The sequence below is a fragment of the Perca fluviatilis genome, chromosome 22 (genome assembly GCF_010015445.1).
Source record: "Perca fluviatilis chromosome 22, GENO_Pfluv_1.0, whole genome shotgun sequence".
NCBI classification, from domain to species: Eukaryota; Metazoa; Chordata; class Actinopteri; order Perciformes; family Percidae; genus Perca; species Perca fluviatilis.
Window position 1 is genome coordinate 27231975 of NC_053133.1, and position 26078 is coordinate 27258052.

The 26078-nt window shown below is 39.0% G+C and overlaps 1 protein-coding gene across 1 annotated transcript; it reads left to right on the plus strand.

The window, feature by feature from the left end:
- Positions 1-9698: 9698 nt before the first annotated feature.
- On the plus strand, positions 9699-15784 carry LOC120552584 (vimentin-like). Its single transcript, XM_039790765.1, has 8 exons — positions 9699-10031; positions 11367-11406; positions 12523-12618; positions 12866-13024; positions 14823-14969; positions 15252-15439; positions 15551-15578; positions 15678-15784. The coding sequence occupies exons 1-8, from the start codon at positions 9784-9786 to the stop codon at positions 15720-15722; spliced, it is 951 nt and encodes a 316-aa protein (XP_039646699.1). The 5' UTR covers positions 9699-9783; the 3' UTR covers positions 15723-15784.
- The last annotated feature ends 10294 nt before the right edge of the window (positions 15785-26078 follow it).

The following is a 26078-nucleotide window of genomic DNA, read 5'->3' on the forward strand; positions in this document are numbered from 1 at the left end:
AGCCAATAGTTTGCAAGGCTGCAGACCCGTAACTGTTCAGTTTTTTTTTCTTTGAACAATCTGAATTTGTTTGGTGGAGGGAGGATTAACGTTAGATTACCATTATGTTGGCTTGTTGTGTTTGTGACTTTCAATGCGTCTCACTGACTGAATATCTAAAGCACTGCAGATGACATAGACATGTCCACAATGTATTGTTTTTATGTGGCCATAAAGATTGTGGAGTTGATGGAAATGGCAAAATTTGAAAAAAAAAAACGTTTTTATTATTTTCCTATGTTTTTGTGTATAAGTGACTGATGGGAACAACAGTCTTTGACATTGGTCCAGTATTAAGGGTAAAGAGTTTCAGAGAAAACTAAAGTAATAATAATAATACATTTATTTCTTATAGTGCTTTTCTTGACACTCAAAGACGCTTTACAGTTTTGGTTACAAACAACAAAAGGTACGTAGACAAGATTACATGACAGACAAAAAGAAAAGGAAAACACATAGATGCATGGACCAGCACAGGCAAAGCAGGAGAGGCGGGCAATGAAAAGGAGGAAAAAACAGGAAAAAGCAAGTTGGAAGAGGTGAGTTTTGAGGGCCTGTTTGAAGGATGGTAGGGTGCTTGACTGTTTGATGTGGTCAGGGAGGGCGTTTCAGAGGGTGGGTGCAGCAGCTGGGAAGGCTCTGTCGCCCCAGGTCCAAGCTTAGTCCTGATGGTCTTGAGTGTGTCGGCATTGACGGACCTGAGGCGGCGCAGGAGTGTGATGGGTGAGGAGGTCGGAGAGGTATATATGGGCAAGGTTATTAAGTGCTTTGTATGTGAGGAAAAGTATTTTGAAGATGATCCAATGTTTGACTGGGACCCAGTGGAGTTTGTGGAGAACAGGGGTGATGTGGTCTCGGTGGTAAAAGTTACATCCCATGAACCAGTTGGTTCAGTGTTGTTGTGCAGCAGCATCACCTGATGTGTTCCTCATATCAATCATGTCAAGTTTAATCTCAGACTCTGGCTGCTACCACTCAGCGGTTAGGGGACTTTTCTAAGCGTTAGATCTCGGTCCAATGTGGGCAAGAGAAGCTGCAAAGTCACATTCAGTTCTCTGCCTGCTTTGTCTGACAGAAGGGTGTAACCTTGGGTTTAACATTGAGATCTCCAACTATGTAGGGAGGTCCCGGAACATTTCTGCCAAATACACTGTTTCACATTCATCTGCTGATGGCTCTGAAATTCTGTTTCCTTATACTTCTGGCTCTGTGCCAGCTTCCTCTTACAGACACTTAATCAAGTGTTGTTATGTATTTTGAGGAATGAGGAAACATTAAAAACAGTTGACCTAAAAAACACGACAACAATGTCTTTACACAATGTCATGGCAACCTTTAGTCGGGAATGTACTGTACGTGGGGCAGGAATATGTCTTTGTCAGCTGATATAAAATGCACCTCTTTTGATTAATTATATTGAATCAGTATTTTCAGATTCATATCAAATTATAATTCCTCCTGATTCTCTCCCCTGAGTGACTCCTTTTAATTATTTTTTTATTAGGGACCATGTACAATTTTAAACATAACAACATAAACATGTTACCATTTGATGCATTGTACCAGAGTTAGCCACAGGCTAATTTACATCTGCAGTCCCCTGGCAGGGCACTGTAGCCTACTGGACAACTGGAAGTACCTTTAGACCATGTTTCCTAGAGGACAACAATACGCACCATCAAAGGCTGCAATATTACAAAACACACTTTAAATATGTTCAGCCTGTTGAAATCTCACTTGAGTACAATGATAGAGGGCAGAAGAGACACCATCATAATATCCCAATACTGCAAAGCCTCAAAGCAATGCTAAAAGATAAAAGTGCAGCTCAGCAGAGTTTTAACCCACCTCTGGTTGAAGAGGTCTATGTTTGGTCTATGTCTGCTATGTTTTCTTCAGACCCAGATTCTTTAAAAGTGCATTTTTCATTTGTTTTTATTTAAATCGACATACATCCATGCCCTGTACCGGGGTTAGCTTCTGGGTCAGTGTATCTTTTGGTCATTACATTTTTTTTCTTTCATAGACAGGTATTAAAAATCAAAAAACTAATGGTTGTTTGATTTTCATTTTAAAATAGAAAATTTGAAAATTTAAATACAATGCGTTTTTTTCCTTTTCATGGTCAAAAGAGGATGAGCAAAATTAAAAATATGCTTTGATTTTCATTTTCTATTTCATATAACAAAAATAAAATCACTAGAAAACAAAAATGAAAAAGGGCCTGTGTTTTTATATTCTGAGACGGATGTTGTCATTTCCAAGGCAACAGCACCAGTGTACCAGTGTTGGGTCCGTGTACTTTTTCGTTCATTCGATTTTCATTTCATAAACAGGTATTAAAAAACAAAAAACGAATGGTTATTTGATTTTCGTTTTAAAACATGACATTTGAAATTGAAATACAATGCGTTTTTCTTTTCATTGTCGAAATGGGATGGGAGAAATTTAAAATATGCTGTGATTTTCATTTTCTATTTTATATAACAAAAATAAAATCACTCGAAAACAGAAACGAAAAAGGCTTATTTTTTCATATTACAGACCGGATGTTGTCATTTCCAAGGCAACAGCGCCAGCCTAGCCTAACAGTATTTAGCCCGCCAAAATTACTTTGGAAACCTAGCTATACTCTTGATAATCCTTGGGGGGAATTTTATTTCATAATGTCACATGTATTTATTCCCCTCTCTCCCTGCCTCCCTGTCTCTACCCGCCGCAGGCAACTTCGCCCGAAGAGAGTCGAACCAGCTGAGGAAACAGACTTTCGGTTCACGGCTGTAACGTTACCGTTACGCCACCGTTAACAATCCCAGCAAATGTTCTGTTGCTGCCGTTAAGCTTGCTGATCTGGCAGAGAGTCACCGGGGGTTCGGGATCAGATCATAGGGATCAGACCTCCAGTGCTGGGTCTAATATTCTAATATTAGCTGCTGCTGCAGCTAGCTAGCAGCTAGCCACCAGCCCTGTGACCTCGGTCCTCGCGGTTCGCCTCCGGGACTGACTCTGCAGAGCTGGCGTTACCCGTTCTATGATCAATGAGCAATGATCAAGGATTACCAAATTTTCTCTCTCATATTGCTCCTCATAACCACTGAAAAACTAAAAAATCTAATCCAAAGTACAATTATTATGGACGTTAGCTGACATTAAGGGTTTCTGCTTCATTAAGGGAAATTGTAAGGGAAAAAGCTTAACGTGGTTAACCATTAAGCTTTTTCGTAACGTTAGCGCATTTTTTGATCACTGTTTATAAACAGTGATCAAAAAATCTAACCCAAAGTCGTTATGGACGTTATCTGACTGATAACTGACTGATATTTGATTGATCATTGTTTAGGTACATTAAAGTTAAGCTTTTTCACGTTAAGCGTTTTAGAATGTCCCTGCTGCTGCTGAGGGAATCTGTAGCCTATAACTTCCGTTTTTTGCCCCCGTTTACATAAATATACATATGGCTATGAAATAGATCATGAAATACAGGCTTTAGTCATAATAGTTCAATAGCCTAAATACATGTATGTTTTACTATGTATTTCGAGGGACTTTTATTTATTCCATCTATTTATATGCACGTTATATTTAAAGGAAGTTTAGTTATCTCACAGGCTCAGACTAAAAGCAGCAGCAAGCCTGCCTGACATCAGTGCATCATAGCATATCACTATCTGCAAATAAAATAAAATATGAATAAATCACGAGCGCGGCAGATTCCCAGCTCAGCTAGAGCGGGTAACGCAGCTCTGCAGACGGACCAGAGTCAGTCAACACCGGGAAGCGAACCGTGGAAAGTTTGCTGGGATTGTTAACGGAGGCGTAACGGTAACGTTGCAGCCGTGAACCGAAAGTCTGTTTCCTCAGCTGGTTCGATTGGGGCGAAGTTGTCTGCGGCGGGTAGAGACAGAGAGTCAGAGGGAGGCAGGGAGAGAGGGGAATAAATACATGTGGCATTATGAAATAAAATTCCCCCCAAGCATTATCAAGAGTAGAGGTTTCCAAAGTAATTTTAGCCTGGGCTGAAAGCAACACTGGTAGGCTATGCTGGCGCTGTTGCCTTGGAAATGACAACATCCGGTCTCTGAATATGAAAAAACAAACCTTTTTTCATTTCTATTTCCGAGTGATTTTATTTTTGTTATATGAAATAGAAAATGAAAATCACAGCATATTTTTAATTTCTCCCATCCCCTTTTGACCATGAAAAGGAAAAAAATGCCTTGTATTTCAATTTCAATTGTTGTAGCCTATTTTAAAACGAAAATCAAATAACCATTCGTTTTTTGTTTTTTAAGTCTGTTTATGAAATGAAAATCGAATGAACGAAAAAGTACACGGACCAGAAATCTCTGTGCACATATCACAGAGAATTTTCTGCCAGAAATGTGGGGAGATTTTGTACTGAAAATGGCACAAACATGATGTGACCATAGACCGTATGGACTCATCTGACATCACGTTGAAGTTACCTTCTGCTTCACAGCGTCTGATTCTGCAGTTGAGGAAAACTTGTAGCCCAACTTCCTGAGAGACTGATGTGATTTTATTTTTTGTTACATGAAATAGAAAATGAATATCAACGCATCTCTCATCCCCTTTTAAGCAGGAAAAGGAAAAAAAAACGCCTTGTATTTCAATTTCAAATTTTTTATTTTAAAACAAAAATGAACCAACCATTCGTTTTTTTGTTTTCTAATACCTGTTTTCGAAATGAAAATCGAATGACCAAAAGATACGCTGACCCTTCTGTTTAAGGCAAAGGGGGCTTTGCGTTCTCCTTTACCTTGTTAAGGTGAACTAGGTTAGCCTCCTTGTGCAAACTTCTCAAATGTACTTTCAAATTCGTGGGATTTTTCCCTTTAATAAATTGTCCACATACTTTACCACCTTCTACTGCAAGGCACTTGCTTTTATCTGACACAAGCTGTGTGTGCCCTGTGTTTTTTCTTTTTTCTTTTGTTCCAATTACATATGCAAATAGAGGTGTGCCATAGCCGTCTGTGGATTGGTGGAGAGGTTCAGGCCCGACCCTGTGATTGGCTGCAGCTGGGGAAGCAATCCAGTTATAAGGAGCCAAGATGGCGGCCATCGGTGGGCAGCAGGCATTCCTCGTCCTCCTAATCTCCCAAACGGCCACAGTTGTAACTTTAGTTTAGATATATTGTTTTTGGTTTTTTTTAGTAGGGGTGGACCTCCAATCTTGTTTTCTCCTGTTTTTGTTAGTTAGGGAGGTAAGTCGTTTGTCATTTGTTTTGCCCTTTTGTTTTGTTAGGTTAGTTTCTTATCTCCCAGTTAGTTTTGTTTGTTACTTTTGTGGTAGGCCACCCTGAAGCCTTATACACCTATGTCATATATATATATATATATATATATATATATATATATATATATATCTTTTTCTATGTAAAATAAATACTTATGTTGATTTAATCACCTAATTGTTTGTGGCTACTTGGGAGACAGGGAAGATGGGGCCTTTTCATATTGCGTCCTAGGCACCCCTAGACTGGGGCGTAACAGCGCTTTTTGAAGAATTGCATTAGAAAACGTTGATGGAAATTGCAAAATTCGCAAAAAAGTTATTTTCCATGTTTTTGTGTCTAAGTGACTGATGGGAACAACAGTCTTTGACATTGGTCCTGTATTAATTGTAAAGAGTTTCAAAGAAAACAAAAGTAAACGTTCCATCCCATGAACCAGTTGGTTCAGTGTTGTTGTGCAGCAGCATCACCTGATGTGTTCCTCATATCAATCATGTCAAGTTTAATCTCAGACTCTGGCTGCTACCACTCAGCGGTTAGGGGACTTTTCTAAGCGTTAGATCTCGGTCCAATGTGGGCAAGAGAAGCTGCAAAGTCACATTCAGTTCTCCACTTGCTTTGTCTGACAGAAGGATGTAACTTTGGGTTTAACATTGAGATCTCCAACTATGTAGGGAGGTCCCGGAACATTTCTGCCAAATACACTGTTTCACATTCATCTGCTGATGGCTCTGACATTCTGTTTCCTTATACTTCTGGCTCTGTGCCAGCTTCCTCTTACAGACACTTAATCAAGTGTTGTTTTTGTGTTTTGGGGAATGAGGAAACATTAAACACACAGACACACACTGGCGTGCACACACAAACACACTGACGCACACTGAGACACAGACACAGACACACACACACACACACACAAAACACACACACACACACACACACACACACACACACACACACACACACACACACACACACACACACACACACATTGACACACAGACACACACATACACACAGTTTCCCCTAAATTAAAATATCTCAATATTACTTTCATCACATCACTTAGCCTATTCCTGAGGTCAAATGCTGAGATATACCTTTTATAATAATAATAATTCATAAAAACATTCAAAAACAATGAATCATTAATAAAAGATCAGCACTGTCAACATTAGATAGGACAAGGCTCAGAAATGAATTAAGATCAACAGTTAAAAAACGTGAGATGATGTTAAGGCACTTAGAGTGCATAGGTTAATTTTAAAAAGATGGGTCTTTAGAGCAGTTTAAAATTGTGTAAAGTCCAGCACATGGATGTGAGTTGGTGCCTTGCAGTCCAATGCTAAGAAACAAATATGACAACTTTTATTGGGATAAGACACAGAACCATGTAGAAAATCAATCAATTCAAAGAACATACATATAACATATTTTGTGTTTTGTGTCACTGTATAAGACCTAACATATGCTCACAATCTCACTTTTAGAATATCCCCTGACCACAATCTTTACTAGATTATTGTTGTACGATAACTTCAAAGCTGGTTCTAAGTGGCAAAGCTACTCCTGACAAGGTGGCTTTATTGGAGTTCTGAAGGTGATTGAGTAAATAAGTACATTTACTTGTGTATGGTACCTAAGCACAATTTTGAGGTACTATTTCTATTTACATCTATTCCATTTTAGAGGGAATTTTTGTACTTACTCCATTTTGCATTTATTTCAAAGCTATAGTTACTTTAGATTTAGATTCAGACTTAGCAACCAAAACATGCGATCATTTCATAAAATCTGATGTAATAATGTAGATTATTAGGGGTGTATGATTCAGAAAATGTCACGATTCGATTCAATATCGATTTTCGATTGAAAAACTATGCTCAATTCAAAAGCGATTCACAGTATATAAATGTAGTTACTTTTCCCTTGTGATTGCAGTAGACATACAATTTAAAAGAAAAGAAACATAACAAATTAAATGTAGTTTAATATTACTTTATATGTCTTCATACAAAAAAAACAACTTTTGCAACTAAAAACTGCAAAAGGTGCCAAGCTTTGGCCAGCTTTCAAATACATTTAATTCAAGTATAAAACTGTTAAATAAAAAGAGCTTTTACATTTGGTTTTAAAGTGCTGTACTCAGATCAAACTAAAAATACTGTTAAATGCGGTTTAAGGAGTACTTCAGCTACCAGGTTGACCGTTGAAATGTGAACCTGACTGGGCACATTGAACTTCTTAAAGGCCCTTTCTTTTTAGAACTGTGGCAACTACAGTCCATACACAGAACATTTGTGATGTGTCAGAATCACATAATGGATACATATTTAGGTGTGTGTGTCTGTGTGTGGGAATCTGTACATTCTTTTGCAGAAACAGAAGCTGGTCTACGTGTTTTGGAGTGAGCATGCTCCGCTGTGCAGTTACGATGTCTCCAGCAGTTAAGGACACTCTCTCTGACGCAACGGTGGGATTTAGGCACGGTACTTAATGCCGCGTTCTATTTACCTCGGAACTCGGAAGCCACAACTGGGAATGACATCATACCCGAGTTGAATGCGTTCTAGTTGGATTTTCATTGTTTTCATTAGCTCTAGCCCGGTTAGCTATTGTTAGCAACTAGTTGATAACAACGCATTAGGCCGTTTTTTGTGCGTGCAAACAGCATAACAACATGTCCACAGATAGAAGTTGGACATACCTGTGTGAACGACTGATTTAGTGACACAAATGAGACAGAAGTGCTTATAACTTTATGTTACTGCAGCTTTCACAACTTTTGATACAGGGGGGCGGCCATGTTGGATTTTGAACTCGGTTACTGCGAGTTGCGAGTTACGAGTTACGAGTTTGTAAATACAAGGTCAGGGGGCGTGTTTCTGACTCTAAACCTCGTAAAAAACAAGTTGCGAGATAAATAGAATGCGACACTAGGTTGTTGTCCGTCCACGTCTTTAATGTTAATCTCTGGGGGATGCTGTACGATTTAAGTTCTCAAGTTTTTTGTATTTTTCCAAAATACTTAACTTTCGCTTTGCAAAGCCTACACGTAGCATGATTCCTATCAAGTTCGTCTTCGCCTCGAGGTTATAAAAGCCGAAATGTGTCCAAACTCTCGCCTTCAATGAGGATGGAGCAAGTTGAATAATTCTTTCTGTGAAATTTGCCATTGTTTGCGCCGACTAAACTACTTCCGCTGCACTCATTCTTCTGATTATGACAAGAGTGCCCAGGTGTCAGTGTGAATTAGATGCAGCGCCATCTATGGGAATGGCGAAGTAATGTCATTTCAGGACAATAGTGTCAAAAGGAGAAAAAAAATATGAATCGCTTATTGGAATTCTATAAATTGATTTTGAATCGGTAGAGCTTGAATCTCGATTTGAATTTGAATCGATTTTTTGCACACCCCTATAGATTATACCCAAAAATAAATAGGCAGTTAAAATTAGCTCCATCTGGACCAATTACAACATTAAAGTACAAGTGAATACATCGATAATAATCATCCAGTAATATGATAACATAAAACAGACAGGAGCAATTTTGCATAATCACTACTTTAATTTTAATATTTTAATTATACATTTGGTTGCCAGTACTTGTAATCAAAGTTGTTGTTTTTGAATGGAGGGCTTTTGACTGTAACAGAGTATTATGTAGTGTGGTATTGCAACTTTTATATCAGTAAGTGATCTGAATACTTCTTCCACCACTGCATACAACAGGAGGGAAAAAAACTAAATGTAGATATGTGGGTTACAAAATATTATCTTTTTAGTAAGTAAACTAAATTGTTTAGTATGATACAGACAATGAGGATACAACTTAAAAGGTTAACTCAGACTATAGTTTGATGTTTTCCCAGCCTATGATGCTTTACAAAGATAAAACCAGCTCAGCTGGGTTTGTCATGACTTAGGGGAAACATGCCAACTTCAATCTACTGCAGCCACCTGAGCCCTCGAGGCAAAAATGTGATCTCTGTGAAATAATCTCTGTGAAATAAGTATTTGTGCGTTCAGGCTGCTATCTAGTCAACAAAAATAACAAAACCTCTTTTGTTGTGTTTTGTAAAGAGCACAGTAGACCCAGTAGCACCAGTGCAGTGTGGCTGAGAGGTGTACAGGGTCCCTGGATTAGCTCTGCTGCCCTGCGTCTCCCTTCACAATCAGAGAATCTCAGCTAGTCAGCAGCACTGGAGTACTGACAGCTCTCTATGCAGAGAAGGGAGAAAGAAAGAGAAAAAGAATGACAGACGACAGGGAGTGAAAGAGTCTCCCCTGACATATTTGATACACTGTATGTTTATTGCATGCTGGATTGTCAAGGTATTACTCATCATTGTTGAGTTATTTGCATAAGGAGGAGACTATAAATAAGTAATGGGTTAAGAAACGCCTTCCAAGGCGCACTCAGGACAAGAGCAACACCGAGCTACTGTCTGACAAAAAAAACAGCTCCACCGTCTTCTAACAATATGTCAGACGGCGAGAAAGTTCAGATGCAGGAGCTCAACGACCGCTTTGCTAACTACATCGCAAAGGTCCACTCCTTGGATCAGCAGAAAAAGAAACACCTGGCGGAGCTGGAGAAGCTGCGGGGCAAAGGCACATCACGGGTTGGAGCTCTGTACGAGGAAAAGATGCGGGACCTGAGGCGCCAGGTGGACCAGTTCCAAGAAGAGAAGACCCGGTTGGAAGTTGACCGTAATAAGCTGAAAGAGAAGTAGGAGGCGTGGCGTGATGTCTCTGTTCTCCACTGTGTGATTTTTAAGAAACTCCATACAGATTTTGTTATGTTGAAGACCTATAAATCAGATTTGTTATTATCAGTAGGCCTATGTGCATACCCCATTTATTCATAACCTTGTTGTATAGACTTAATTACAGGCTATACAACCCAGTCTAACGGCAGTTTGTGAAATGGTCATGTTATTTATTCTATTGTTTCGTGTTCACTGGGACGTTTTTTTTGTGGTGGCCAGCACGAAAAGGTAAACTAATGTATTTCAATGGAAAGCATATGTCGTGATCACAGCTAAAATACGGTAGTGAGTAGTGTGAAATGCCGAAAATCCGCGTAAGGAAGTTGGTCTTGGTGGTGGATGGGTCAAACAATACAGGACTTTCACCCCGGAGACCGGGGATTGCGTCCCGCGTGGCTTTTGTTTCCCTGTATGTTGTTTTCCCCCGCCGTCTCCCGGCATGTGACGCACCCTTTCCCAGTTGTTTTTTTCCTAAACCCAACCTCCGCCATCCCGTTCATGTTGTCGTGTGTCCCCCAGAGACTGCGGATTGTGTCCCAGGGTGTGAGCTTTGCTTTTCCCCATTAATCTTTTCCTAAACACAACCTCCGTATAGATGGTTCCCATTTTGTGCTGGCCACCACGAAAAAAACAAGATAAACATGTTGTTGTACACGAATCAATAGATAAAAAATAACGTGACAATATCACAAACTGCCGTGAGACCGTGTTGGGCTATACTTCAGTAACTAGTCAAATATATACAGTATATATACCAGCTCTGTGTCTGAGTGAAATTTATCTTTCACTGAAATGTTTTCATGAAGAAGTGGAGCCAGAGCCAGAAAAGGCAAACAGAGCTGGGGAGGCAGACAAAGGGTCATGTCATGCTTTTAACACTCCTGTTGTCCTCGGGTCAAATCTGACCTGTTTTCAAAAGGTTTCTATATCAGAAATTTGGGTTTCTTTCAACCAAATTTACAAAAGAAATAATGGCTCCCTACAACACTCTTCACACGTTTTATTCAATTTTATAGCATTTTAATTTATTTTTCTTTGAAAAAGTGACAAAAATGTTGGGAAAAACTTAAAAAACATGGGGGAATAACACAAAAATGGCAAAAGGTGCAGAAAAAAAACGTTACAAAAAGGCACAAAAACATTGGTGGAAAAGCAACAAAAGTGTCGAAAAAGACGTCCAAAACGTAAAAAAAAAGGTTTACATTTTGACCATGCGAAGACGAAACGAGGGTTAAGGTGGAAGGGAAGAGTCCCATCAGCTGTTAAAATTAAATGCCTGTTTTTTGTCTCTGTAGGTTGCAGAATAAGAGATCCCTGCTGGAGCAGGCACATCAGGTACATCTCTGCCTCATAATCGTAATAACAATAGGGATGACCTTAGTTTTCAACAGCAGAAGATGCTGATGACTACTGAGCACAGCCCCATCTCTTCAGCTATTCTGCTTTAAAAAAAACATTATCAAGGGATGTAAAACCTCAATTATCTCAATGAGGCTTACTTACCTGATCCATATCTAATTATTGCTCATGAGCTTCAGAGACAGAAATGCACTCTTCTTCATGATCCGAAAAAACTGTAGAGCAGAATTGACCCTGTCCTGGTACCAATTTGTTACTGTTAAATCAGGCCTGCAATGAGGAGATCTTTTTAAGTCTTACTGGTCACACTGAATGAGCTGGACAAAACAGTATGGACCTGTGACGGGGCGCATGGCTGCCGTCACGGTAGCGATGCGCTACCTAATCTACATATATCTCAAAGACTAAGTGAAGAGGTTGCCTGTATATGTTTGTTTGACGTGTCTATATGTTCGGTTATTTATACTGGTTTTATATCATCTGTCATTCATCAAATTCCCACATTAATCCCGTAGTTTACCCTCAACAGGACCCAATGTGGTTATCAGAGTGAGAAGAGAAGCCACCATGTGATCCAGTCTCATTCAGAGAGAACATCAGTACATTCAATTCTAACTCATTTGTCAGTGATTGTTCACTATCACTGGGTTTCATTGTGATCAATTAAGTGTTGATGAGTTGTGGAAAAAGTTTCAAATCAGTGTAACACTAAAAAAAAAAAAAATTGGTGCATTTGCATAGCTGCAGACATAAACTTAAATTCTCCAGTGATTTTGTCCTTGCAGTATAGTTGCACCATCACAACCTGGGTCGTGTTAGATGACAGGAATAAACGGCCTATATGGTCGCATAGTTTGGAGGACTTGGTGGCAGTGACATTTGTCATGTGCCTGCAGTTGATTTCTATTGGATGCATGTGTTTGTGACCTTTCCTTGCTACACAATGGGTCATTGTGTGTAAGTGGTTGTTGTGTGAGTGGGTCTGTAAAGCATTTTTAAGAGAGCATTTTCTTTCTATGTCAGCAAACATATAATGCATAATTCATGTCACTTTCACAAGTAACCTTATTAAGAGTCAGCGTCACTACACAGGATTTGGACGATGCTAGAATCACATCAGCGACTCTAGGGTGGAAGGTTGAGTCACTCCAGAAAGAAATCAGCTTCCTCAGGGATCTGCATGAAAGGGTAAGCTTCCTTTTTTGTAAATACTTGGCCAAATAGTTTGAGGTATTTGTTAATCTGGTCAGAGTACCAAATGTAGGGTTGAATGCATCAGTGCAATTATATACAGCTAGGAAACTCATTGAAAAGTATATAAATGAACATTAAAATAAAAGTCTACATACTCGCAATACTGTCCTCAATGTACTGTATGTCATCTGAGTAAGCTAAAAAGTATTTGTACATGACAGTTCTATTGACTCAATTGCAGGAAATACAGGAGCTACAGACCCAGCCGCAGGAGTATGTGCAGGTGGACAGGGGGACGGTTAAGCCTGACCTTACAGATGCTCTGAGGGACGTCCGTCTGCAGTATGAGAAATTGGCCACCAAAAACATTAATGAGTCTGAGGAACGGTTCAAATCCAAGGTAAAGATTTTCTACAAGAGAATGTGGTGTAATTTAAAAAATGTTCAAGAAATTCAAAAGCAGCAGAATAAATGGACTAAAGCTTGAATATAATCCCACATTCTGCACATTTTAGATCTAGTAATTGATCACATGACTACTTGTATTCAAGGGCGTAAATCTGATCTAACAGTAGGGGGGGACAATAAACATAAAATTTCTGAAGAGCAATTTTTGAAGGGGACACAAATAATACAGCCACAATTATACTCGTAGAAGACATGCGTACACTGAGGAAAGCCTTAATACTATCATTAGTGTAGCATGGAGACTGTACCATTATCCTTCTTTTCAGTGTTTCTCGTGATTCAATAAAAAAGATCTTGCGTCCTCCACATAAATATTAGGTTATGTCTGGGACAGAGGATATATACTTAACTGATCAGCCACTTAATTTCATATTGAGCAAAAAACAACTGTAGATCTCCAAAATTAACCCTAATATAAGTTCACACACATAACGTAAGGCTTATCGCCGTGGTAACGTTAGTTGTAGTGGGTGCATTCTATCCAACAAGCTAGGTAACGTTACACTATATTACACTAACATAGCGAACTTATTTGTCATGACTAATTCATTAATTACTCAGCATCATTTCTATATGAGAAAAGAAAAACTTAATCTGATGTTTAATGTGAATAAGACAGCTTTGAACCGTCTACTTACTACATTCCTGTCACTACCGATGTGACTGTCACCGTGAGTGTAGCGCAGATCCTAAAGCATGCAGTGGACCAAACCACTCTGAGGCAAGGGAGGGGGGACTCAAAATGTTTCTAAACTTAAAAAACACTTTTTGGGGGTTTGTATTGTTTTACTGCTTACACAGATATTTAAGTGTACATCATTATGTTATTTACAATACTCAGCCTTGTTTTAATGATATTTCTAGGGGGGGACAACCCTTAGATGGGGGGGGGTCGTGACCCCCCCGACCTCCCTGGGATTTACGCCCTTGCTTGTATTTGAAAACTATTACTTCTAGCAATAAACCCACCTGACTCTGTAGATCCCCTTAATTCTACAAAGCATTTTAGTGTCTTACAGCTCTTTGTTTTGGTTTTCTGACCCCCAACTGTACTGTTTTGGATCATTTTTCATGGCCCTCGTCAGCATTGTTTTTGGCTGCAGTAGGCACTACCTGCCCAGCACCAGATGGCTGACAAAGTTAGCAACTAACTGGTGAACTCTGAGGAGCATTTAGCAGCTAATGAGACATATGTCCCCCCAGGACTTAGTAGAGACCAAAACAGAGCTAAAATAGAGTGAATATTGGACTTACATTTATCAGGTGGTCAGACACACAACTCCAAATGAATGATAATGATGCTCCTTATCTGCTTGATATGTAAATGGGTGTTGACTGTTTGCTAACAAGTTCACCATATCAACCTAAAAAGTTATAGTGTCACTGTTGTGTTCACAGTGTGTTTCCACTGCCCCCATGTGGCCCCAAAAATCTGCTGTTTTCTTAAAAAAGCATTAAATCACCTGCCAAAAGACTGAAAAGCAATGCAGTAAAGTAGAACCTTTCTTTCTTTCTTTATGACCATTGAACATTGGATTGTCATGAACAGTGTTACCTCAAAACTGCTTCAACCACCCAACTAGTGTCTGCAAGCCTCTTGTGGCCACATCTTTCATTACATGCTTCACGCTATCTGCTATAGTCACTCTCCCTCAACCTCTGACTCATCATTTATTGAACAGTTGACTCAGTTCTACCCTGTGCTCTCTGTTTGTCACTGGGATCACCAGCTTGCTGAACTCACTGAAGCGGCAGACAAGAATGATGAGGCCTTGCGACAGGCCAAGGAAGAGGTGCGACAGGCCAAGGAAGAGGCCAGTAATCATAAGGGCAAAGTTCAGTCACTAACTTCTGAGGTGGATGCCCTTAGAGGAGCTGTGAGTATGCGACATTAGGCTTACAGTGTACTGCACAAGATAATAATGCAAAACCCCAAATTACTCAGTCCATTTGTAGCTGGAATCAAACAAATGGAGCACAAAATGTTCAGAAACAGCTGCATGCTTAAATAATGACACAGCAAATGGATACACATCCAGGTCACAAAACCATAAAAAATCACCCTTTTATTTTATTTCTATTTGAAGTTATTTTCACTACCTAAATGTAATTTCAATCCCACTTGGTTGCTGTCCCAAAACAAATCCTTGGACGGCCAGATGAAAGATATGGAGGAGAATTTCTCAGTGGAGAAGAAAAACGTCGGGCGCTTGAAGGAGGAAATTCAGAAAATGAATGACAAGATGGCCCGTGACAAACAGGAGTACCAGGACCTCCTAAATGTCAATATGGCCCTGGTCATAGAGATTGCCGCCTACAAGAAGCTGCTGGATGGAGAGGAGAACAGGTGAAGGATGAAGATCTTCAAAATGTCTAGCTGACAGAGATGCTTATTACCTTCATGACATAAAACAGGGACACAAATGTTAATTTGTGGACTGTATTTCTCTTTTTCCAGAATCGCCACCCCCTCGCCAGACCCCTCGGTAGAATCCACTTGAAGTGATTTTCAATCAATGAATGATGATAATTTAAGCTCAGACAAGCTTGCTAACCTTTTCTTTTTCCTCTACATCCTTGTTCAGGGCAGCGAAGACGAGTCATCCGATGATGAAGTAGAGACTGGGTAGCACTTTATAATAACTATCCATAATTCATCATTTATTAAGCATTAGTTAACTATTAGTTAATGGTTTGTTCATTATTACTTATTAATTGTTCATACATAGTTCATCATGAGTAAAGTATTTGTTCACACAATTATAAATGGTTTGTTCATAGTAAATAAGCCTATTAGTTAATGGTTTGTTCATCATTATTAATTAATTGTTCTTACATAATTCATCATCAGTAAATCATTTATTCACATAGTTATAAATGGTTTGTTCATAGTAAATAAGCCTATCTTGAAAAATATGTTTGTAAGTACATGATTTATACTTAACAAATAATGAAACAACCATTTGGAAATGAAATAATTTTCCCATTATAAACCAGTTACTAACTATTGCTAAATGCTTTGTTCATCATTTGTAAAGCACTGCTCCTATGTTAATTCTCATGAATGAAGCATTTGTATACACACTCATAAATGGTTTGTTCATAGTAAATAAGGCTCTTGGAAGTTATGTTCATAAATAGAAGTTTGACACTTTCTAAGTATTGCAAAAACCATTAGTAAATTAAATACTTTTCCCTTTATAAACTATCTACAAACCAGTAGTAATTTATTTGTTTATCATTTGTAAAGCATAGTTTCTACATTCATTCTAATCAGTAAAGCATTTGTAAATGCAGTTAGTAAATGGTTGGTCCATAGTAAGTAAGCCCATGTAAAAGGTTTATCAGTATATTTTGTAATAATTCCTACATGATGCATTAACCATTTGTAAATTAAGTAATTTTACCATTATCAACTAGGTACTCAGGAACGTAAACGGTTGTTTATAACTAGGAAGTTAATGATTAACGGACTATCTAGACCTACATTTGTTCATGTCTTAAATAAAATCTTATAATTTAGAAAAAGGCCTAAACTAATAGCTGGGGTGTTAACACGTCTGTTACAAATACTTACCAATAATGTAATCCATGATTAACTCATGAGTTACTACTGGTTAGTTAAGTATACTGTGTGAGCCCATCTAAAGTGAGTACTTTCTATGCTTTACAAACCATTTATAAATGAGTTCCAAAGGCTAACAGAACCTGGACACACACATTCTATTTGGACATGCCTTCAGAAATATGCCTACGGATAGTTAGTGTGTTAATGCATCTTTAACAAGCACTTACCAACACATCAATCCATGATTAACTCTTGAGTTACTACTGATTAGTTGACTACATGATGTGAGCCCATCTAAAGTGAGGACTTGCTATGCTTTACAAAGCATTTATAAATGAGTTGCAAAGGCTAGCAGATACAACAGAAACACAAGTAAAAAAAGTATTTGTCACCCTTATTACGATGTAGTAAGAATGTACATTTATGAAATAGCTCGTAGTAGTGTTATGTAGTTGATATCAGTGTGAATTTGGACCAGAACCAGAAGAAAATTAGATTGTTAAGAGCCAGAGAATTGAACATCAATAAAGAGACTAGGAAACCAGGATAAATTTTGAGAAGTGTATTAATATACACAGAAACATGGCATACACACATACAGATAAAACACAGGTATGAAAAATAACAACTAAAATAATAAAGTGCGCTCATAAAATAAACCCTTTTCAGTTCTATGAGCTCAATTGTTCTTTGATGACAAGAGTTCAGAGATGTTCAACGTTGGGGCCCATATGAGTTTGGTTTCTGTTTGTCCTACCACCATGAAGAAGGAATCCAGGGTAATCCGTATAAGTTCTGAGTCTTGGGATCTGAAGAGGCGATGTGATCCAATATCTACGGTGGCCCTGAGAGGCCACAGCACACAACAATAAGACAACACGTGCAAATAAGACAACACGTGCAAATAAGACAACACGCGCAAATAAGACAACACGCAGCTAATAAGACAACACGTGCAAATAAGACAACACGCACTAATAAGACAACACGCACTAATAAAACAACGATAATAAGACAACACGCACTAATAAGACAACACGCACTAATAAGACAACACGCGCAAATAAGACAACACGCACTAATAACACAACACGCACTAATAAGACAACACGCACTAATAAGACAACACGCACTAATAAGACAACACGCACTAATAAGACAACACACAGCACTAATAAGACAACACGCACTAATAAGACAACACGCTAATAAGACAACACGCACTAATAAGACAACACGCTAATAAGACAACACGCACTAATAGAATACACACGCTAATAATAAGAAACACAACACGTAATCGCACAGACAACAGCGCAAATAAGACAACACGCACTAATAAGGCAACACGCACTAATAATACAACATGTGCAAATAAGACAACACACACTAATAAGACAACATGTGCAAATAAGACAACACGCACTAATAAGACAACACGTGCAAATAAGACAACACGCACTAATAAGACAACGCACTAATAAGACAACACGCACTAATAAGACAACACGCACTAATAAGACAACACGCACTAATAAGACAACACGCACTAATAAGACAACACGCACTAATAAGACAACACGCGCAAATAAGACAACACGCACTAATAAGACAACACGCGCAAATAAGACAACACGCACTAATAAGACAACACGCACTAATAAGACAACACGCACTAATAAGACAACACGCACAAATAAGACAACACGCACTAATAAGACAACACGCACTAATAAGACAACACGCACTAATAAGACAACACGCACTAATAAGACAACACGCAAATAAGACAACACGCACTAATAAGACAACACGCACTAATAAGACAACACGTGCAAATAAGACAACACGCACTAATAAGACAACACGCACTAATAAGACAACACGCACTAATAAGACAACACGCAAATAAGACAACACGCACTAATAAGACAACACGCACTAATAAGACAACACGCACTAATAAGACAACACGCACTAATAAGACAACACGCACTAATAAGACAACACGCACTAATAAGACAACACGCACTAATAAGACAGCACGCACTAATAAGACAACACGCACTAATAAGACAACACGCACTAATAAGACAACACGCACTAATAAGACAGCACGCACTAATAAGACAACATGCGCAAATAAGACAACACGCACTAATAAGACAACGCACTAATAAGACAACACGCACTAATAAGACAACACGCACTAATAAGACAACACGTGCAAATAAGACAACACACACTAATAAGACAACACACACTAATAAGACAACACGCACTAATAAGACAACATGTGCAAATAAGACAACACGCACTAATAAGACAACGCACTAATAAGACAACACGCACTAATAAGACAACACGTGCAAATAAGACAACACGCACTAATAAGACAACACTGCAAATAAGACAACACGCACTAATAAGACAACACGACTAATAAGACAACACGCACTAATAGACAACACGCACTAAGACAACACGCACTAATAAGACAACGCACTAATAAGACAACACGCACTAATAAGACAACACGCACTAATAAGACAACGCACTAATAAGACAACACGCACTAATAAGACAACACGCACTAATAAGACAACACGCACTAATAAGACAACATCTGCAAATAAGACAACACGCACTAATAAGACAACGCACTAATAAGACAACACACACTAATAAGACAACACGCACTAATAAGACAACACGCACTAATAAGACAACACGCACTAATAAGACAACACGCACTAATAAGACAACACACACTAATAAGACAACACGCAAATAAGACAACACGCGACTAATAAGACAACACGCACTAATAAGACAACACGCACTAATAAGACACACGCACAAAACAACACGCACTAATAAGACAACACGCAAACAAAGACAACACGCACTAATAAGACAACACACATTAATAAGACAACACGCAAATAGAGACAACACGCATAATAAGACAACACGCACTAATAAGACAACACGCGAATATAGACAACACGCAACAAGATAACACGCGACAATAAGACAACACGCACTAATAAGACAAAACACGCACTAATAATACAACACGCAAATAAGACAACACAATAATAAGACAACACGCACTAATAAGACAACACGCAATAAGAAACGCTAATAAGACAACACGCTACAATAAGACAACACGCACTAATAAGACAACACGCAAATAAGACAACACGCACTAATAAGACAACACGTGCAAATAAGACAACACGCACTAATAAGACAACACGCACTAATAAGACAACACACACTAATAAGACAACATGTGCAAATAAGACAACACGCACTAATAAGACAACACGTGCAAATAAGACAACACGTACTAATAAGCTCCTTGCTCAGACAGTCCTGCTCAGAGACCCCGCTCTAAGCTGGAGGTCTCTCAGACCACTCTCGTAAATAAGAGGCTTTTATTTTCCGTTGATGGATTATTTGTTTAAGTATCACAACACATGTCCATTTTAAGAGTAAACTGTGGTTAGCTGCATTTTCGGAGTTAAACTCCACAAGCGCTTGCAGGCTTAACAACCTCGCTGGCCGGCCGTCACACACACACACACACAGTGCGCGAAAGTTTGTTTTCTGATTTATTATAAGTTGAGCTTCAGTCTGTATGATAAATGAACAGTTGTACATAAAGTGGTAACATGCTATGACATGTTATGTAGACTAAAGGGGAGACACCAACCTTTATAATTTGAATTGCTAATTTCCATCTGTTGTCCCTAGGCATTTACAGTGCACTACAATAATATATAAATGATAATTCCACATAACACTAATAGGGACACCTAGGACACGCCAGTGCATATGGCCTACTTCTTTTTATAATTTAAACTGACATAAACTAATACACTAATACTAGTAGGGATCGCGTTCCACTCTTTTGAATAAGTCAGGGGTGTTAGAGCTAAACCATAAAGAATAAAATTAAAGCTAATAATAATTTAATGAATAATAAATAATTTAAACAATTCTCCTGAAGAGAAACGGTTTATGTTTTCCCCCGTGGGTGCTCACGTGCGCACGCCCTTCAAAAAAAAAAAAGGTTTGCATTTCAGAATTTAAATAGGCTTTCAACTCAGGACAACGCCACTTCTCACAAATACAGATAGGATTGGAGATGAGAAGTTTAACTGACAACCGATCAGCTTCGTGGGAAATGCCACCAACGCTCCACTCAGCGCCAACTGCAATGTTTAATTTTAAATGAATGTAGCCTACTGGTAGTCTGGCACAAGTAGGGTGCTCAGTATTTTATTATTATGTATCTCTGTGTGTGTGTGTGTGTATGTGTGACGGCCGGCCAGCGAGGTTGTTAAGCCTGCAAGCGCTTGTGGAGTTTAACTCCGAAAATGCAGCTAACCACAGGTTACTCTTAAAATGGACATGTGTTGTGATACTTAAATAAATAATCCATCAACGGGGAAATAAAAGCCTCTTATTTACGAGAGCGGTCTGAGAGACCTCCAGCTTAGAGCGGGGACTCTGAGCAGGACTGTCTGAGCAACGAGCTAGCGGCCCAGCAGGCGCTAGCTGGCTGTCGCGTCACTTTATGGAGCTTCTCAATTCCGAAAACTTTGAAACAAATTGTCAATTCAGCAACGATTTTCGCAAGACTGCCTATATTCGAAATCTAAAGAGTTCATTTCTCGCCTAAAACGTATTCAGAAGTGAATTTAGTGATGAACAAAATGGCGAAAATTGTTAAAATTGTCCTGTTGTTGGTCTGTCTATGTACCACAAAGCCAATGGTTGAGGCACATGTGCATCACTTAAAAGTGTCCCCTGGAAACACTTCCGTTGTGGTGTGGGCTATTTGCATGTGTTGTCTTATTTGCACGTGTTGTCTTATTAGTGCGTGTTGTCTTATTTGCACGTGTTGTCTTATTAGTGCGTGTTGTCTTATTTGCACGTGTTGTCTTATTAGTGCGTGTTGTCTTATTAGTGCGTGTTGTCTTATTAGTGCGTGTTGTCTTATTAGTGCGTGTTGTCTTATTAGTGCGTGTTGTCTTATTAGTGCGTGTTGTCTTATTAGTGCGGTTTTCTTATTAGCGTGTTGTTGTCTTATTAGTGCGGTTGTCTTATTTGCACGTGTTGTGTTATTAGTGCGGTTGTCTTATTAGTGCGCGTGTTGTCTTATTTGCACGTGTTGTGTTATTAGTGCGTGTTGTCTTATTAGTGCGCGCTGTTGTCTTATTAGTGTGTGTTGTCTTATTAGTGCGTGTTGTCTTATTTGCACGTGTTGTGATTATTAGTGCGCGTGTTGTCTTATTTGCACGGTTGTGTTATTAGTGCGTGTTGTGGCTTATTTGCACGGTTGTCTTATTAGTGCGGTTGTCTTATTAGTGTGTGTTGTCTTATTAGTATGTGTTGTCTTATTAGTGCGTGTTGTCTTATTTGCACGTGTTGTCTTATTAGTGCGTGTTGTCTTATTTGCACGTGTTGTCTTATTAGTGCGTGTTGTCTTATTAGTGCGTTGTCTTATTAGTGCGTGCGTGTTATTAGTGCTGTTGTGGTTTATTTGCACGCGGTTGTCTTATTAGTGCGCGGTTGTCTTATTTGCACGCGTGTTGTCTCATTAGTGCGTGTTGTCTTATTAGTGCGTGTTGTCTTATTTGCACCTGTTGTCTTATTAGTGCGTGTTGTCTTATTTGCACGTGTTGTCTTATTAGTGCGTGTTGTCTTATTTGCACGTGTTGTGTTATTAGTGCGTGTTGTGTTATTAGTGCGTGTTGTCTTATTAGTGCGTGTTGTCTTATTTGCACGTGTTGTGTTATTAGTGCGTGTTGTCTTATTAGTACGTGTTGTCTTATTGTTGCGTGCTGTGGTTTATTTGCACGTGTTGTCTTATTTGCACGGGTTGTCTCATTGTTGCGTGCTGTGGTTTATTTGCACGTGTTGTCTTATTGTTGCGTGCTGTGGCCTCTCAGGGCCACCGTAGCTCTCTGAGAGGAAAAAGCTCCACAGGTTGACTTCATGGGTCTGTTCAGCACGCTCACATGAAACTATGAAAAACCTGATTTAATTTATTAAAGCTAAAACCATAAAAGTCAGGATTATTTTCATGTGTACTTTAAATGTTTTATAGACATGAGAAACGGATATAAACTCTTTTCTTTTACCTCAAGCATTATTCATAACCAATATTTTTCATTTATTTTATTGGTTTATTTGATAGGGACCATGCATATTTATGAACATTGTTGTATAAAAAACACCATGTATGCCAGAATTAGTCAAAATAACTACTTTTCATCTGCAGTCCCTAGGCAGGTTACATATATGACTAACATAAAGACAGCCAGCACGGTTGCATGGTATTGACAAAATGTGATATTAGGATTATTAAACATATGTAAAATTGCAAAAGTTACGGGAAAATGCATTGTAACAGTATTCATAGAATCATAACAATATCTGATTGATTTCTAAGGAGGAAAAAGCTCCACAGGTTGACTTCATGTGCCTTTTCAGCACACTCACATCAAACTGTAATACATTAAAAAACATAAAATTTCATTTTTTTCATTAATGTTTTTATTTTGAAATAACAAAATAAACTAGAACTGCAAGCAGTTATGATGGGGCCCAAGCCTCCGATGCCATTCGCCTCCGATGCCATTTGCCTCCGATGCCAGTCGCCCCCAATGACCCACGAAGCTGCGCCAGTCGCCCCCGATGACCCGCGAAGCTGCACCAATGCGGGACCCGAAGCATTATGTAGGGGCAAACGTTGGTGAATGTCGAGAGGTTTGATGCACGAGTTCTGCTGTACTCTGCCGTTGCAAATGTAGTGGTTAACGGTTCATCTCCATGGATATACAGACTACTTTTAACAATTCTCTACTATAAACAAACTTCTTAACCCCCCTAACCACAGGGGACAGCAGAGAGAAATGAGAGAGTGACTTAGAGGGTGGAGGTACCGGCAGGTGTGGTGGCTGAAAGAGCAGGGGAGGTGGTCAGGTTGTTGTAAATGGTGTCATAGGCGCCGATTGATGTTATCCTCCGTGGATGTTCACAGGCGCACGTCGTTCAAAAAAAAAAAAAAAGTAGTCAAAAGTTGTTTGCATTTCAAAACATTAGGAAATGGACAGCGGCGGCAATTAACACACACGCCAGCTATTAACTCGTAATACAGTGCCGGAGTAGGGCTTTCAACCTAAGGACCTGGGCCTTCTAATCTCAAATACAGATAGGATTGGAGATGAGAAATTTAACTGACACGTGACCGCGATCAACTTCGTGGGAAATTAAGAATCAATGCCACCGACATGCCCAATCACACTATGACAGACTCTCCACTTAGCACCAACTGCAATGTTTATTTGCACAGTATCAGCGCATATGAATGGTGTTGATTTTGGATTGAAAAAGTGGGAGAAAAGAGTTACATTTTGTCCACTGTGAAGGTTCTAGAAACTTTGTCAGGTGGGTTAAGAAGTTTGTTTATTGTATATAACACCAGGGGAGCACGCAAAAGCGAAAACCAAAACGTAACGGTAGGAGGTAAACATCAGTAAATATTGAGAAGTGTGAGCTGCAAGGTCTTTGATACATTCCCATTGCAAATATTCCATTAACAGTGATTAACAGGGCAAAACACTTATATGTTGATTATAGCGCCCACTAATGGCCAATCTTTGCCAAATTTGGTACAAATCCTCAGAGCGGCATGCCCAACAAGCAACACATCTACAGTTCTATATATTTTGAGTCATCCAGTGGAAAAATAAACATATTGAACATTATAACTCATAATGGAAAAACTATTAACATGTTTTACACACAGTGTATCAATCTTGGATGTTAAAATATGAATTAATTTCACAAAGACCCGAAAAACTCTGGACTTCTAGGCTGGATGTAAAACCATGTAAGGGCTAAGAAGACAAAACAAAAACACCAGCAGAAAGGGGCAACTGTTAGATTTTAGCTGCAAAAGACCCTAAGTTTTGACTATTTATAATTATTAAGTTATAAAGTTATGAATCAGAAGTGCCGTTTGGTGTTGTATACAACATGCTCAACTTCAGAAGGGATTAAAAGGCCCAAACTGGTATATGTTGACTATAGTGCCCCCTAATGGATGATCTTCGCCAAATTTGGTAAAGAGCCTCAGAAGGCCATGCCGAATGAGCATCACAAGTTTGTGTTGATTGCTTTTACTGTGGCAGAGATATTACAATTGCAAATTTCCCATTTAAATGCATTGTTATTAGCCGAAACAAATAAACGTTGCTTATAGCGCCCCCTAAAGGCCGATCTTCGCCAAATTTGGTACAACGTATCGTCGTCAGATGTTCAACAAGGACCTCAAGTTATTTGCTGATGACATTTAATTTGGCCGAGATATGATATGATATGTGTGTGGTAGCTAGCTAGGAAAATTTGTTTTGTCGTCAAATGCGCATACTTTAACGTAGCAAAATTCTTTCAAAAACTTTTTGTCAGGTCCATCTGGAGATGCTATCTACCAGGTTTTGTGCAGATCGGTCGCACGGCCTAGGACAAGTTCAAAAAAGTTGGTTTTATATATATATATATATATATATATATATATATATATATATTAGACACACTGGTAAAAGTGGTAATAAGGTAACTTTCTACATGTGGTATCAACTTCCTTTGTTATTTCGAAATAAATGCAATGGCTGCAACAGAAAGCATAGCACACATCTATTTAAATGTGGGTTAAGTGTTCATCCTCCTATCTCTCTCTCTGTCTGTCTCTCGCCCTCTCTCTCTGTCTCTCTCTCTCTCTCTCTCTCTCTGCTCTCTCTTACTGTCTGTCTCTGTCTCTCTCTCTCTTTCCCCTCTCTGTCTCTCTCTCTTCCCCAGTGTAATCAGCATCTTGATATACCACACCTGTGAGGTGGATGGATTTTCTCGACAAAGGAGAAGTGCTCACTAACACAGTGTGTGTCTGTGTGTGAGAGAGTGTGTATGAGAGAGTGAGTATATTATGTGTGTGTGTGTGTGTGTGTGTGTGTGTGTGTGTGTGTGTGTGTGTGTGTGAGGCTAATCTCGACTGTAGCTGTGGACAGCGTGGTGACCACCTCACCTATTAACTTTAATTTAGAAGAGAAGATGTTTCTGTGGGGTAGTGTTAATTTTGTCAGACGAGACGAGACTAAATTTATTCGTCAACAACCTTTTTTTCCATGACTGAGACGATGACGAGACTGCGCCAATGTCCAAAAACGCTGACTAAGACTAAATTAACATGCATTATTGTTGACGAAAAAAGACGAGACTAACATGTTTTGCATAAAATAAAAACTAAGATAAAATCTCTCTTCTTTTTCGTCTACAATCGTCTCTACTTTTTCATCATGAGATAGAATATTCAGCTGTTACCGAGACCCGGTGCTAC

Coding starts and splice junctions, on each gene's coding strand:
- LOC120552584 (XM_039790765.1), top strand. CDS start 9,784: ATGTCAGACGGCGAGAAAGTTCAGATGCAGGAGCTCAACGACCGCTTT. Junction 15,440..15,550: donor CTGGATGGAGAGGAGAACAG/GTGAAGGATGAA, acceptor CTCTTTTTCCAG/AATCGCCACCCCCTCGCCAG. Junction 15,579..15,677: donor CCCCCTCGCCAGACCCCTCG/GTAGAATCCACT, acceptor ATCCTTGTTCAG/GGCAGCGAAGACGAGTCATC.